Raw genomic sequence first — 16,549 nt, 5'->3', positions numbered from 1 at the left:
GAGGAAGAGAGAGAGAGGGAGAGTAAAAGAGGGAAAGGGAGGGAGCGAGAGAGGGGGGGAGAAAGAGAGAGAGAGGGGGGGAAGAGAAATTGAGAGAGAGGGGGGGGAAGAGAAAGAGAGAGAGAGAGGGGGGGGAAGAGAAAGAGAGAGAGAGGGGGGGGGGGAAGAGAAAGAGAGAGAGAGATAGAGGGGGGAAGAGAAAGAGAGAGAGGGGGGGGCAAGGGGAGTGCCACGCTGGCCCTCCCACCGCCATCCCACGCCTCTCCCGCCGTGAGAAAAGCCGCCGAGCGTCGGCCCCAGCGTGAGACGTCCGCGATGACGCAACCGTTATCCAGGCGATGGCGAGCGCTGGGGGTGTGCGCAAGGGAGAAGGAAAGGGTTAAGAGAATGATCGATTTATTGAAATTATTTACTCTCTTTGGCATCTGTTTTGATTGCTGGGGCATTTAAACCCTGCTTGATTTAGTCCCCGCATATCCGGTGTTGAAGTATCTGGTTTGCACAGGTGTGTCGGCGGGTGAATCATTCCTGGGGTGAAAGTGGTTGATATGCAAAATATGTGGACCTTCGAACAGTTGAACTAGGTAATGTCTTTTTACAGTTTGAAGGGCAAACTCATTATCTCTATCTATCTATTTCCTTCCTACTTTTTCGTCTCGACACTCTCTCCCTCGCTTTCCCTCTATCTCCATCCCTATCGCTCACTCCGCCTCCATCCGTCCGCACCCTTCCCTTTCTTTCTTCAGTAATTGCCTAACTGAAGGTCGTAGTTGCACTCCCCCCCCCCCCCCCTCGGGTGAAGGTGCCCGCGCCACGTACCTCAAGCTAAGGTCACGCTAATCTTCTCTGTCCTCGGATCCCTAGACAGCCTCGCCGAAGTCTGGCCAGCTACAGCTTTTGGTTGGTCAGCTGACCTGATTTCGGCGAGGCTGTCTAGGGATCCCAGGAAAGAGAAGACTAGTGTGACCTTTGTTTTAAATGCGAGAGTTCTCGAATTATTCTCCGGCAGCATGTAAACACCGGACGCATGACGTGTGTTTGTCCGGTCGTGATTGACCTTCCAACACGGCATTGTTTCCCGTGTTGAGTCATATTGTGTCATGTGACTTCAGATTACTCGATTACTTGTTACTCTTTATTTTGTTTATAGTATTATGTCAGCGCGGTAAGAGAGGCCGCTGTGTTGATGTAAAACCGATCGAGGAGTTTGGTCTAACGTGTTCTTTTTTATCTTTTCAGGTAAGATATCGTGTGTCAGGGGATAAGAGCGAAGGTAGGAAGGGGCGCCAGTGGTAAGTGTTGGGTTGAGGGGAAAGTCGACGTTGTTTTTATCTTTCTTTTTTTCTCGTTCTATCCCCTTTCGTGCATATTATTGTTGTTTTGGAGGTTTTCTTTCTGTCTAACTCTAGATGTATCAATGGTTTATGATTGCGTGTGATTCTGCGGAGATCCCCCGTTACCCTGAGACGCACCTGCCGCGAGGCGAGAACACCTGCGCGCTGGCGGGAGCGGGCGGGCGAACTCGGAAGTCCCCCCGCCGCGGGTGGGCTGCCGGCGGGAGCGGTAAAAGGCTGCGTTTCCCGACGGCAGCGGACGGGCGGATGCTAATGAGCTGCGGTTGGGACTCGTAAATATTTGTCAGCTGTTGTTTTTTGTTATATTGTTATTGTTGGTGTACCGTTGGTTTGTTTATTATGTTTTTATGTGATGTTTTCCTGGTCTTGCTTGTGTTTTTAGTGATTTGATTTTTTTAAGAGGTTTGGTTTTGTTTCGCCGTCGCCAAATTCTATAGTGAAGAATTATTTTTTCCCGTTTTAAAGCTTTCATAGAAAAGGCAGATGACCTGAAATAACCTAGATTTTGTTCACAGATGTTTGTTTGTGACAAGTGAAGATATAGGGTGCCCCCCTACAACACACACATGAACACGCCATCGGGTCAGCGGGTCTTCTATTTGTCCCTTTCTCTCTCTTGCGACCTGTGTAATATTTAGAAGAAGAAATGTAAACACCTTAGAGCAAGGAACGGAGATCTGGATAAGGTCAGTCAGGTCATCACCTCGTTCATGCACCTCCGCTTTCCGCCGCCCTCCCTTCCTCCACGGGCGACCTCCGCCCATTATTATCGCCGTCAGTCCGCCCTTCCTCAGTCAACCGTGTCGCGGTGGAGCTTCACCCCGCCCTTGCGCCTTGGTTGCAAGGGTTGGTCGTTGGGCATTGCGATTTCCCAGCGGCCGGCTTCCTGCAAGCAAGGAAAATAACGATTCGAAGGCTCGTGCTTGCGTTGGCGTTGTCGCTGGCCGTTCGCGAGGGCCCCGGCGCCGCGCGGGGTTTCTTCTTCGGTTCCTTTGTTTTTGCTTCCGCACACGCCGTTCGCTCACGCCCTACTCTCCGCGGCCGGGGAGAGGAAAGAGAATTAGGACGACATGATGATGGGTGATAAGAGAATCGCGGAGGGAGTGACGCCACGTGCAGCGCTTACCATGGACGCGGAAGGAGACCCGGGATCTGGCCATCCTGGGAAAGCACACGGACACGCACAGGTTGTCTCTTGTGCTCAAGGGGCACGTTGGGAGTCTCCGTAATTCTGCCAGTGGGCCGAGTGGGTCAGTTTCCGTCTCCCTCCCTCCCCCCCTTGCCTCCCCTCCTTGCCTCCCCAACTTTCCTCCCCACAGCGAGGAGTAAGACTCAGTGGGCACAAGTGGAGCGGGGATGTGATGCGACGCGAGGGGCGTCGTCGGCGGTGCGGGTCGGGGCGGCATCAAAGGCTGACATTACCATCTCTAATGTAATAATTACGTATTTGGTACATGTGCACGGTAGGAGGCGGGGGTGGGGAGTGGGCTTAACATCATTTCGTAGTGTGCCTTGGTGCATGTGACGCGCCTCAGCCTATGATTCGATAACTTGGTTCTTTATCGAGTGACCTAGTTCGTAGGGCGGGAACGAGGCCCCGGTTCGGCCGACGGAGTAAACGGAAGCCCCTGGCTTTGTTTTTGCCCATTGACACCGATCGAGATGCGGATGCCCACTCGAGAAGCGGTTTTATTGCAGGGGTGAGAAGTCGGCCACGGGGTGGCGGCAAGGGCAGGGGTGGAGGGAACTCGGCGGCAACGCGATGACACGCCGGCGGCGTGATGGCATGCCGGGAGGCCAGGCGGAGCGCAGCGGGTCACGGCGCGGACCGACGCCCCGACTGCGCGCTCGTCGTCATGTTGCGTTTGCGGCTCACAGAGGCCGTGCGATGGAACGCCAGTGGTTGGATAACAGGTGCTCACAAGAAATCCTGAAATTAAAAATGAGCGAATATAATTTCGTTTTCACTTCTGCCATCTCTGAATTTTTGTATTTTGATTTTTTTCTGCTTTTAATTTTTTGACATTCATCCTACACGTGGCCATTGACCCCTCCGCACTGCCGAGGGACGTAATGGGAGCGAGGAGCAAGGGACGAGGCGAGAGAAGCATGTGCAAGGGGCAGTGGATTGATTTTTTTTTTTTTGCTGGGGTACATTTAGTTTATTTAATAATTGCTCTTAACTCCATTAATTTGAATATGTAAAGTCTCAGAGCGCAGACATTTCTTGTGAAAGCCTAGAACCTCGTGATGCGTTCTAAAAATTATAATTGCAACATGACTAGCGTTGTATTTCAGCTGCGAAGATTTGAACATTAAACCTTCTAGACACACTCCCGGTTTAGAACTAGAGGGATGACCCAGCACGAAGGGCGGCGCAACCACGACAACGAGGGTCGTCGAGAAGTAGGCTGGCGTGGCACTGGCTGCCGGTCCGTAGCTCTGTGACTAAATGGATATCACGATTCCCCTTTTTTGCTCTCTCTAAAGTTTGTTGACTCAGATGATTTGACATTAATGGCAGGCGAGTGAATTTCTTGGAATTTCTCGAGGGAGATGAGCTTCGCGAGGCGTGCCCCGGCCTCCTCCTCACGCCTCTCTGTTCCCTGTCCGCCCTTCGGGAATGGAACAGAAGCACACGCGGCGAGGGAAAGGAAAGGCGAGGCTGTGTCAACGTGGAAACTGTCCCGGGCGGACGGGTCAAATGAGAGAATGTTGGGCGGCCAAGGCATCGACGGGAGGGAAATCAGTTGCTGACACATTACGACATGTATTGGTAATACCTGTCGATACGTTTCATTTTGTATGTGTGCCTGTTACGGGTCACGCCCCCATTGCGTTCGCGGCTGGGGTAGGATATCTACGTGGTATCTCCGTGTGGCTTTGCGACGATGGTGTTGATACTGATAACAGTAATCTGTGTATCGCTTGGAGATATTGTAGAGGGACAGAAAACATGGAGAGGTCTGAGGTGCAGCCCCAATGGTCACGTGTCTCTCCGCATGCTCTGAACCCCTGCCCGGCCCCTCCCCCTGCCTTCATACCCTGTAGGGACGGGGGCGGCGGGGGAGGGGAGGCCACTTCTCCGGCCGACAAGTGGCGCGGCGATCCATGTCCTCCTGTTATGGCCACTCCAGCTTCGGCGATGTCCTGGTCATCGCCGATATGGGAAGGAGCGGACTCAGCACGCTGCAAGATGCTCTTGGTCTGCCGTACTGCTTGATCCGCGCCAAGTGGCAAGGAAGGGAATGGCCGTTGTCACGAGTGGGCGGGAGAGCTCGCCGCGCTCGCGAACAGTTCCTCCGAGTCCCCTCACCTCCAAGGTCAGCCCGCAGCCCCGCAGTCGCGAGGCGTAAGCGAAGGGCAGGGGTTGAAAAGGGATGAGGGAAGGGCAGCACTTCAGAAGGAGTTTGCGGTCCTGTATGGGAAGACTTCACTTGTTGCTCACTTATTCTTGTTGCACCAGGCGCGTATGTGACTTCGGCAACGTCATGCGAGCTGGAACTTGTTACCGAGGGGCAGGGGGAAGGCAACACCGCTGGCCGATCCCCGTGGCTTTCACAGCCGGACTTGTTCTTGCTTGCTGGTTTTGCCAAGCCGCCTTGGCTATGCTCACCAAGGGAGAATTTTGATAGGAGGCAGTTTCGTTGTACTACGACGTCACCTGGTGTAGTGGCATCCTGTGTCCAAGTGGTGTTGGTGTGGCACTGTGGCCCTCCACGCCTTGGGGATCATGCGTGTTCGATGCCACGAGGAGCTTGGCGATGGGGGCCGGGCGGTGAAAGGCTGTCGAGATGTGCTTATTAACTTCTGCTCAACCCACAGTGCACACTAATGCCTCCCCTTTACCTCAACGCCTTCCCTCCCTCCCCTCCCTTCCCCTACACCCGAAATCGTCCTAGATTCTGCTATCGCCGCCCCTGGTCTACCCATATTGCGCACTTGGACGCGGCGATGAGTGGGTACTTCAGCCGGCAGCGGACACGTGTAGTTGAGGCGCAGTCTGCCGGGGGCTGTTTGTCGTGCGCCAGCCGCACATACGCTGCAATTATTATGAGGCGTAAATACCCGCGTGTGTGAAGAGGGGGCGGGGGACGGAGAGCAGGGGAGGGAGTTCACAGATGTTAAAGGGAACCTACCGTATCCTGCTTCTCGGGAACGAGCGAGTATAGATTCTAGAGTACACGTGTATATTTACGTGTATATTTGCGTTTGTTTGTTTATGCAATAGGGCTTCGCTGTGATCTAACACGGCACTCGTGCTGAGCGTATCACCCGCTGGATTTATCACGCCTAGTAGGTTTCGGCTGCAAGAGTGTTGTTCAGCCTCCCCGAAGTGAGAGCTCCTGCGCCGAAGCAGCTCCCGCAAGGGCTGGAGGAAAGTCAGCGCCATTGAGACGTGGGATCCGTCTCACGTGAACCCATAAACAACTCGGACGAGGAGACAGCGGCTGTGCGATTATGTGCGAATTGCAGGCTGAAAGTGGCGGCGTGAGTGAGGAAGGACTCGGCGGGGGCGAGGAAGCCAGATAAGCGTGGGAGAGGCGGAGGGAGAGCGGGTAGGAGGGGAGGGCGGGCGTCGGAAGGGAGTGGGAAAGCAAGTGGAGGGCTTTGGAGAGGGTGGGAGGACGGCGCAGCCAGACGGGCACGGAGCATGAGAACACCCACGTACACAGTGAAAAGCAGCAACCCCCACCGCCACCCGCCCGCCCGCTGTGCGCGGTTGTAGTCCAAGAAGTGGGCGTGTCTTGCACAGAGAAGCCTGCTGCGGTTGGAACGAGCGACTGTTTAGATTGAAGGTCGTTGGAGTTTCATTGTCGCTCGACTCTCATTATTTTCAAAACGACTCCAAGTGTATGCGTTACTTTCGAGATGTTGGTGTTTGACTTGCACGGGTGAAGAGTTGGCAGGCGCCCTGAGGAGAGAGAGGGCGGCGGACTTGCTGATGTCAGCAGCCTTTGTAGACGCCCATACAGGTGCCCGGGGTCGAGGTGAGGGTCGCGGTGGGGGACAGAGCCAAGGGCACCGTTTTTTACTTAACGCGAGATAATACCGTACTACACAATGCCAGAGAAGCCGTGCAAGTGCGTGCATGAATAGGCACTTGCGCGGCGGAGTTGCTGTGGAATAGGAAAGGCAACGGGGAGACGGGGGGGGGGGGGGGGATCTCGCACAGAGAGACGGCGGCTGACACTGGGTGCGGGCGAAGCCGTGCGAACTTGAGGAGACTCGATGTGTTTCGAGTGAAAGGAAAAGCAAAGAGGAGATGTATACGAGATGAGTTCGCTTTCCCGACAGCGCCTATACGCCCATGCTCCCCCGCCCGTGCCATCCCACGCACCTCGTTCGCTTTTCTCTCACGTCACACAAAGCTATCACACTCTTAATACACAGACCTCCCCAGGCGACCGGTTCTTTGACACTGTGGGCAGCACCCGTCCACGGATACCCACATGAAGCGCCAAAGGGCATATGCCTGGGCCCCTGTGGCATCAAGGGGGCGAGGGGGGGGTTACTAAGGGGGGGTTGGAGGAGCGAGGAAGGGGAACCGAGCACCAGCACGGAACACATGGCTCTTGTTGTCATCTTCCACATGTGCGTCACTTTCACTTTTTGACATAACACAAAAATGACTCCGAATGTTTTATAAAGTTAGGGCGGCGTTCGTGTTAACTAGCCCACCCGGCTCGACCCTTGAGGAGAGACTGCTCTGTCTGTGGGTAAACGTGGTTTTTGGTTTGTTCGTCTTTTTGTTTTGATGTTTGCATCGGCAGGATCCCTACACTATTCTTTCATTAATACTCGATTCCTTTTTACTTTGTTTTTACATTCCTCCCTTTCTTCTTCCCCTTCCGTTCTGTAATTACGGTTATCTCCTTTTTTCTGCTCCGATCTTTCACTGGACTCCATCTTCAACAATGCTAAGAGCCATTTCTGAGCGGCTTAAAGCATGGCGAAATAACATCATATTTCAATTAATTATCATCACTAAGTTGTTGTTTTTTACCCAATACCAGGTAATTAACGCAATTAATCAGTCAGCCTTTCAGGTAATATCACCAACCTGCCAAGTGCATTTTTTCGCTCGGGAATGTAGTTTTCCGGTGCGACATGACCCACGGTCAGATGGCCACCTCTTTAGCTTTCCACCCTTTTCCAGTCTAAAACCCTTCTCATTGTCGAGAGGAGCTCCGCGGGCAAGGGGTGGGCGGGGCAGCGGCGGGGGAAGGAGTGAGACCCACAGCGGGCTTGGGATTCTAAGGCCACTTTTGCCCTTACTTTGATGTTCCTGTCGCGGGAATGGCACACAGGCCTATGTTTGTGTTGTGCAGGGTAGTTGTACTTGAGCAGTTTTAGGGAGTTCTGGAGAACCCATCACCGGTGCTGTTACTGTGGGATACTGGTGCTGGTGGGAATGGAAGAGCTAAAGTATACTGGACGACTGAAGCTGTTTTTCTACTCACAGATTCATTTTTGAATATTTGTTTTCACAGAAATGTCGAAACATGTTAATGCACTTTTTTCATCAGTTGATTATATGGGTCTGAATGCTGTAATTTTCACAGACGTCGGTTGAAAAAGTAAAGATATGTAGAAACACTGTAGTTAGACAGGTTAACATGGCACACGCATACACACATGTGAATTCCGCATGTATATATGTGTGTGCGCCCGCGCGCGTGCGTGCTTGTGCGTGTGTTTGAACATGTGCATCCACGAATGCCTTTGGATTTCTCGGTGTCACATCAAAGGCCCTTCGAAAGAGAACATCGTCCGAAACAAACCACAGCATCAACAAGAGATTTCAGGGCAGGCGTCGGGCGGGAGATCGACCCTCGCCACATTAAGGACGGGACAAATAGGATTATTATCTCCTGAGAATGACAGAGCTTGCGGGCGGTTAAATTCCTTTAATATGGACTAATTAACATAGTTGGCTGGGAGCGACGCGGCCTGGGGAACCTTCCTCCCTCAGTGGGAGAGGAGGGGAGGAGGAAACTGGACACGAGAAAAGCGGGATAGTGAAAGTGTGGAAGCCTCGTAGGAGTCGAAGGGGGATCGGAGAGTTGTGTGTGTGTGTGATGCGTTTGTGGTGAGAGGAAGGCGTGTTTTTACGCGATAACGGAGGGAGAGGATGTAGCCACACAATTTCGGGATCTCCCCGGATGCTTCGAAAGAGTTGATTTACAGCTACGGTCTCAAGAAGCAGTTCAGAGGAGAACATTTTCATGTGCCTTCTTTATAATTGCAACAGATACCTGCAATGTACAATGTTGCAGACGAGAGCAGCCATCTTTCCCGCGCGACTAAACCCAATCTTGGGCAGGGCCTCTCTACCTGCACCCTTTGCCCTCGCCTGTGCGCGTGGTGCTGCCGGCGCCTCAGCTCGCGGTGCCGTGGTAAGAGTGCTCCTATTCCTGTCAACGTGTGTAGATGCAGATGTCCGAGAATGTATGAAGAATAGACAGGCGTAGTCTTTGAGTGAAAATACTTAAGGTTCCTTGATTTTAATAGTGTAACGAACTATTACCTTTATAATCATAAAAAGAAAATAGAAAATCTTGAAATGCGATCTCTGGCGGCAGATTAGTCGAGGAAGGAGTCCGAAGTATAAACATGACTCCAACAAGGAAGAATGCGGCTTCTAGGAGAAAACAGGTTGGCATGAACGTGCTGGCGGGAATCCTGACACCCCCCTTTCCCAACCTCTCCCTCCTTTTACGTTCGCGCCTCTAACCATTCCTTTCCCATCTAAAGGAACTGGACGCACCCTCCATCTTCCGGGCTAAAGTACATCATTTTGATCCTTATGGCGCCAATGTCCCCTGGTCGAGATTTGTTTCGCGCGTTCTGCTGGGGGCGTGGGCAAGGGCACTCTTTCCTGCGTCGGAGGGCAGTGCCAATTCGCGTCATCACGCAGGGACATTGGCTTCTCTTGCCGCCTGGTATGTTGTGTCTTCGGTTCGAAGTCGATGATGATGCTTTGGTTTGGTAATAACGATGTTATCTCTTTGTATGATGGATATTGCATCGCCATTAAGGATGATCTTTTAAACATTACCTTCCGTGCTGAAGATGGAATTAGGCGTCGAGGCCAAAGAAAGGTCGTAATTCCTTTCGTGTACTGCTTATTAATGGTGATAGTGTGATCCAGAATCAGTTTGGGTTGTTGGCCGGGGAAGATCAGGATATTCTGTGTATTTGTTTATCCACATAAGTATATCCATGTATGTGTCTATTTATAGCACAAGAATTCCTGGTGTTAATTGGAATAATTATTAAATTACTTGCACTCATAAAGACAAGTGCAGTTACTCATGGAAGTCCTACATTTGTCTGCTAGATGGGAGGACGGAATGATCTCAATGATGCAAGTGACTGGGGTCTGCATTGTGATTTATTCACATTCAAGCAAATTGCTGTTGATATTTTTTTTGACTCAGTTGCTTATTATGTTATTGGATTTCATTGAGAGGTACTTTTACCATAGAGCATTTATGTTCATTTATACAGTATTATCAGGTATATTGGGAATACAGCAAGTTCTTTTCATCCACAGGTCAGCGCTCCAGACCCTCCACAAATCCAGCTCTAAGGCTCAGGACGCCCACTATTTCCTCGGCGGCCTCAACCATGACTGGGTGGGCTACTACGAGCGGGGCGTGGCCTCCGACCAGTCCTGCATCAATGAGTGGAATGCTATGGATAGCCTCGAATCCAAGCGACCCCCATCGCCTGAGTCTCTTACAGACAAGTGAGTATATGGCTACATTACCCATGCATCTGGTGTATGGTAATCTGAAGTTCAGATTTTTAGAACTTTGTGAAGCTAAAAGAGTGCCAGATTTCAAGGTCAGTACCCATATGAACCTTTATTTTAAGATGAAAACAAAAACACTAATAGTGTTGTATCTCCTTCAGAGAAGAGACGCAGCTCCTAATTCGTAACAAACTGAAGGAGATTATGATGAGTGTGGACATCGATGAGGTCACATCCAAATACATCCGACAAAGGCTAGAGGAAGATCTAGCCATGGACCTTTATAAATTTAAGTCATACATTGACCAGGAGATGATGACCATCCTGGGCCAGATGGATGCTGCAACAGAGATCTTCCCTCATGTTTATTTGGGATCTGAGTGGAATGCTTCAAATCTAGAGGAATTGCAGAATAATGGGTGAGTTATTATTAATATTCACTGGCAGATAGATTTGTATTCTTTTGTATGTGCTTCTTGCCTGTTTACCTTTGTTGCAAGTATTCTTCAAAAACATGTGAATTGGCATTTTCATGTTGAAATATTTGGAGACTTCAGTGGTAACAGAGTATTATTATTTATATGTTATCTTCCTTACAGGGTGGGTTATATACTCAATGTAACAAAGGAAATAGATAATTTCTATCCTGGAACATTTGACTACCTCAACATTCGTGTTTATGATGATGAGAAGACAGAACTCCTAAAACACTGGGACCGCACCTTTAGATATATTGCACAAGTCAAGTAAGTTTAAGTGATCTTAAAGCTTTGTAGAGAACATGACTATGTATTTTAGACCATATTAATTATGTCAGTGAAAGTAATATATTGCTTGGAACTAATTCCTTTTTGAACTTTCAGAGATAAAGGGTCAAAGGTCCTGGTACACTGCAAGATGGGCATCAGCAGGTCGGCCTCAGTAGTCATTGCATATGCTATGAAAGCTTTCAACATGAGTCTGGATGAAGCTCTTTCCCTTGTGAAGAAGAAGAGAAGCTGCATCAAACCTAATAAGGCTTTCTGTGGTCAACTAAAGACTTATGAGGTAAGGAACTTTTCCAAAAGCTTACAGAGTTCCAGATCAAATGTGGTCAGTAGCACCAGCAGGCTGTTGGAAACTAAGGATAATAATCATAGAACATAACAAATAAAAACTATTCTTGTTTGCATAGGGGTGACACCTCAAAGAGTGTGATTATTAACAAGGTCTTTCAATTTTGCTTATTTGATGATTATGTGGTGAATATAAAGATAGAAGTATGCATGCATGTGTTTGTTTGTGCGTGACTTTATATTATTAATGAAGTATTTTAGAAGTATTTTTTATGTTTTATTTATTTTCTTTCCTTTCACAGGGTATTCTTGATGCCAGTAGGCAACGACATAACATTTTGTGGCGCAGCAAATCAGAGACAAATCTCAAGTCTACCTCAGCACATGCCAATCGACCAACTCAAACAAACCATGAAAACAATAATTTATCTCTTAATGATAATGTGGACAGCAGCAACAACAATGATAATAGACATAAAAGCTCAGAGGAGCTAACTGCATATGAAGCTACTTATAATGCCTTAACTGTGCGCATTCCATCTCCATGCAATGGAGATGAAGTGAGACGCCCAAAGTCATGGTCACCAGATGATCACACAGCTGGACTGTTGTTTCCTCAAGATTCTGACCAAGGTAAGTTAATGCATAGAATGCATAGAGAAAGACCTTTTTCTCTCATTTGATTTAATTACATAACTTTGGTCATCATCGCATTAAGTTAAATGTGTGCTAAGTTGAGTTTTTCTTTTTTGTTCATCAGGTGGGAGTGACTTTGGAGACTCATGGCGCCGATCTCAATCACTTAATACACAGTCTTGGCGAGCACATGTAACAGTGCAGCAGAGGGACTTAAGAGATATTGGCACAGAGGGATCTCCAGTTGAAGACAATGAGAGTGACTTCCCTGTGGCAGTAGTTGAAGCAGTTAATCCACTATATACTGATAATTCATCTGAAAGTACGATTAACGAAGTTTCTGAACTCCAGCTGTCATCATCAGTCAAAGATAGGATCAATGAGTTTGAAAGTGTACAAACTGTAAGTCAAGCTGCAGTGAAAAAATCCCAGAATGGAAAGAAAGGGGAGGTTGTACAGTTGCAAAATACCACCACATCTAGTGATGATTTTAGTGACCAGTCAAGCACAGCTGAATTAGAAAAAGCTATAGAAACCTTTCTCTCCCCAGGCATTGAAGACCTGCAGGGTAGTGAGCCAGTAGTTTCACAAACTAAACCAGCTGCTCAGAAGCATCAGGCTGTTTTAGTACCATCACATCTTTGGCAAGAGGAATGTTCAGAAATAGAAGAAAGTGTGGATCCTATGGAGAGTCCAGTAGGAGTGCCAAAAGAAGCAATCACCTGGCCAGCAGGCATAGTAAAAAGGCAGAAACAAGACTTTGAAGACAAGGTAAAAATGAGTGATTCTAAGACAGTTCCTAGTTGCAAAGACCTTGATTCACCACTATCAAGGCAGAGTTCGTCTAGTTCGTTAAGTAGTCAATTTCAGAGGGTAGAAGTTATTAGGTCCCCCAGTTATGGACGTCAAGACTCAGTTGGATCAGACTCTGTAAAGAGGGATGACCCGTTTTCTGCTAAGCTTGATAAAGTGTTTGATCGTGAGGAGAGAAAACAGCAGAGACTGAGCACAGTTAGTCCCTTAATTGGGGAAGTAAAAGAGACTCCATCTCGCAACAGCTCATGGGGTTCCTTTGACAGTGCTGTAGTGTTAGCAGACAGAGACTTTCCCTCAAGACAGAGTTCATGGGGATCCTGTGACACAAGAGGAACAGCAGGCACTATAGCCTCTAGAAATAGTTCTTTTGGCCCCTATGATATTAAGCAACAGCCTCTTCGAGAAGATCCAGAGTCAGTAGTGCCAATAAGTAACATAACAGGAACCTACTTTGAAAAGGACTGTGGGCCATTTTCTCCAGGAACTATCAGAAGAAACCGGAGTAAAAATTCTGAAACCAAGGAAGGCATTGTTGATGATGTTAAGATGCAATCTAGTGAACCAGAAGAAATTGAGGATGCCATGATGGAAGATTTGCCGCAATACAAACCAGTTGCAAATGTTAAGGCTTATGGGCCTGCTCCTTATAAAAGTCCTGTTGAAAGAGTTCCGCCAACAGATCTTAATGATGAAGGAATGGAAGAAATCCCTGAAGGATTAGATTGTCATAAAAATACTCTTAGTGTACCTGTTCACATTCCAGATAGTACAAATCCTTCAGCTTCTGACAAGTCCCAATCCATTATAATTAGCCCTGGTGCACCTCTTGGACAAAGCCCTATGTCTGATATGGATATTTCAAGTGAGAAGATTGTATTCAACAAAACTAGCCCAGTAACAGAGGATGAAGTTCCTGTTCCAGGCACAGTCAAACAACATAAGCAGCTACTTGAGAGCAGGACAGAAGGAATTGAAAAAGAAAAACTTGTAACACCAAATTACAATCGTTCTCAGAGTTATTCTACATCAGATACTGAGAAGAAAGAAGCAAGTCCAACAAGCCAGCTTAGTCGAAGTTTTTCAGAAAAAAGGGCAAAGTTTGAAGGGCAACTTGAAGGTGAAACAGAAGAAGGCAAAGTAAAAAAAATAACTCGAGCCCTTGAGCAACAAAAATATGATGAAAAGTTCCAGCAACTCAGAATAAAGGGTATTAGGAAAAGATCTCATAGTCTTGAGCGCCTTAGCACATCACCTACCTCTCCAGGTTGCTCTACACAGCAGTTTCTTGATCAGCTATTTGACCAGACTCAAGCTGAAGTTAGAGAACTAGAGGAAGATTTACCCAGTGAAGAGATTTGTGTGAAAAGTTTAGTTGGAAAATTTGAAGATTCTCAAGAAAAAATGCAACACAAGGTTCAGACTAGGAATGTTAGAGCCAAGTCTGATAGTTCAACTCCAGACAAGTTCGTACCACCTGTTCCTCAAAGAAAATCCAGTCTAGATTATAATTTTAAACCAAATCTTCGAGCACAATCCCAACCACCCCCAACTCCCTTACGGTCATCAGCATCAGGAAGTAGTCTTTCCCCAGTTGTGAAAGTGCCCATCCACAAGCCACCACCCGGAGGACGTGGCCAGACATGTGGGGTTGAAGTGCGGCAAAAGAAACAACAAGGAAAAACGCATCCTTTAACAAAGTTAACAAGAGCAAATAGGGAAAATTACCACACTATGTAACTTATTTCATTTTTAATTTTCATTTTATTTATTTATTATTATTATTTTTTTTTTTTTTACATTTTGTTGAGGATGCTGATATGAATGCTTCCATCTGTGAAATCCTCTTATTTGTGATACGTAGACTAAGGTTAACATTTGCCACTTTCAGATGAGGCACAGATACCCAAATAGTAATGATGTTGCTTTATTTGCATATAAATGAACGAATCTCATCTAGAGATGTTTTGCTGTAAGTGGCCAACAACTTCCAGATAACTTTTGTGCCTCTTCAATAGATCATGTCTGCTAGTTCATGGGAAGTGACAAACAAAAAAATTCATACACAAAAACACATACAGTCTTAAAATATGTAATTACTAGAAATTTGTCATCATTAAATCCCATGAATGGCAGGTACTAGCTATGTGGTTCTTCCTGGTATCTTATTTACATCACTAGTCGTCAAAGTAGGACCATTATTCAGGACATGACAGAAGTGTGTGCTGCGTTAGAATGACATAAGTAAGAATTCTGAAGCCTCATTAATGTCTGTTTAAGTAATGCCAAGGGTATAAGAAAGTAATAGCATTCATTTCTGTTACTTTAATAACTACCTTGCATTCACAGTATCCTGTGTAAAAATATATATAATTTAAAAAGTAATCATGCAAAGTTTTTAAAAAAATCCAGCTGTCAGGAAAACCTGTATGACTTTTTCAGTAGTGTGAATGCAGTGTGGAACACTCAGCACCACCTGTTTTTTATGGTGTTGCTTCAGAATTTGGGCAGTAGTTCCCTTCCTCGTACTGGTTTCTTCCAAATTGAGGAAATAAATCTTGTGCAACTTAAGTAGTGCATAACTCGTCATTTTCATATGAGTGTGCTAGTCCCTGCTTCTACTTCTATTTTCTAGTCTAGCTTCCACCTGTTACCCCATTCTTAAAAAATGTTAAATTGTTAGTAGTCTGTGTCTTTTTTTTTCCATGACATCAAGTGTCTGGCATGAATGTTTGAAATTTATGCATTGTTGTCTTCACAAATTGTATATTCAGTGAATTTACACCTAGGCTTGTTGGGCACCAGATAACAGTCTGCCATATTTTAATAGTTCTCATTATGTTGACAGTTTGAACTTCAGTTTCCATCACAGTATCTAGTGTCATAGATATGTGATTGTGATGTGCCAGCATGTTTATGTCCCATAAATGACAGGTTGATAATAGCCAGTGATGTATGTTAAATTAATGTCATACATGTAATGCAAGAATTGTTATTTGCAAGGAGTAAAAAAAAAAAAAAAATAGAATCTGACTTTTCTGCTATTTTATGGCTGGTGTCAGTAGACATTCCTCCTTTTTGCTCAATTAAGATGACTTGCACTACTTAGTGTCATCCCCATGTGTGTTAAGTTTATGAATGTGTACTTGACCAGTTAAAATATATACCATATTAATATTGTTTGTCATACAGCTAAAGATATTTAATTGCTGCTTGATGAACACTTTGTACACCAATTATTATACTTATCCTTTTATCCTTTTTAATTGTAATTTTTTCATGTCAGTCTTTGAATAATAGTCAACAAATTTTGTGTGTGGATGTGTGTGTGCATGCATGGATGTTTGCATGTGTGTATATATATACACATGATGGTGCAGTATGTGTAGATGATGCATGGAGAAAGACCTTACCTAGGCCATCTGGTCCCAGTGTTACCACTATCATTGCAAACACAACATTCTTTGCTGTCACTTACTTGCTCGCAGCCTTTATAAAATGAAGTATGTATATAATCTCTGATTGTAACTTCCTTGTCATAATGATATTGGTGATTTACAATGTAATTTATGTATAACAGTGGTGTGCTATATTTTGTATATAATTTGTACAAGAATCTAATTTATGATAATAAAATAAAATTGAAACCATTTCTTTTTTATGCATTTACTTCCTAATTAATGTAAAAATTGTCAAGGGTATTATAAATGGAACTAAATGATTTATATCCAACTACCTGCTTTGTAGACTATTCTGAAGTTCCATGGTACAAATAATGATAATGTATTTCTACATAAAGTCAGCAAGTGAAACATCAACTTTTCAATGTGATATGATCAGAAAAATAGGATATGGAATCAAATCTTAGTTTCTGAAGATAGTAGACTTTCTAAATATTAAAAAATGTACATTTCCAAATAAATCTAATA

The 16,549-nt window shown here is 46.2% G+C and overlaps 1 protein-coding gene across 7 annotated transcripts in view; it reads left to right on the top strand.

The window, feature by feature from the left end:
• The window catches only part of ssh (Protein phosphatase Slingshot), a 123,015-nt gene extending 106,745 nt beyond the window's left edge, over nt 1-16,270 (top strand). For 4 of the 7 annotated variants that reach the window (XM_070122914.1, XM_070122913.1, XM_027357696.2 and 1 more), the window contains 6 exons: nt 9,916-10,110; nt 10,278-10,535; nt 10,716-10,862; nt 10,980-11,163; nt 11,474-11,804; nt 11,932-16,270. In XM_070122914.1, the coding sequence (XP_069979015.1) occupies nt 9,916-10,110; nt 10,278-10,535; nt 10,716-10,862; nt 10,980-11,163; nt 11,474-11,804; nt 11,932-14,360 (3,544 nt within the window). In that variant the 3' untranslated portion in view covers nt 14,361-16,270. Of the gene's footprint in view, nt 1-1,394; nt 1,628-7,823; nt 8,756-9,113; nt 9,302-9,915; nt 10,111-10,277; nt 10,536-10,715; nt 10,863-10,979; nt 11,164-11,473; nt 11,805-11,931 lie in introns of those variants that run through there. The other 3 variants (XM_070122915.1, XM_070122916.1, XM_070122917.1) reach the window with 3 other exon arrangements.
• Nucleotides 16,271-16,549: the final 279 nt, after the last annotated feature.

This window comes from Penaeus vannamei, chromosome 6 (genome assembly GCF_042767895.1).
Source record: "Penaeus vannamei isolate JL-2024 chromosome 6, ASM4276789v1, whole genome shotgun sequence".
Lineage (NCBI taxonomy): Eukaryota > Metazoa > Arthropoda > Malacostraca > Decapoda > Penaeidae > Penaeus > Penaeus vannamei.
Note: the sequence above shows the minus strand (reverse complement) of the source record. Positions and strands in the feature narration are given on the sequence as shown.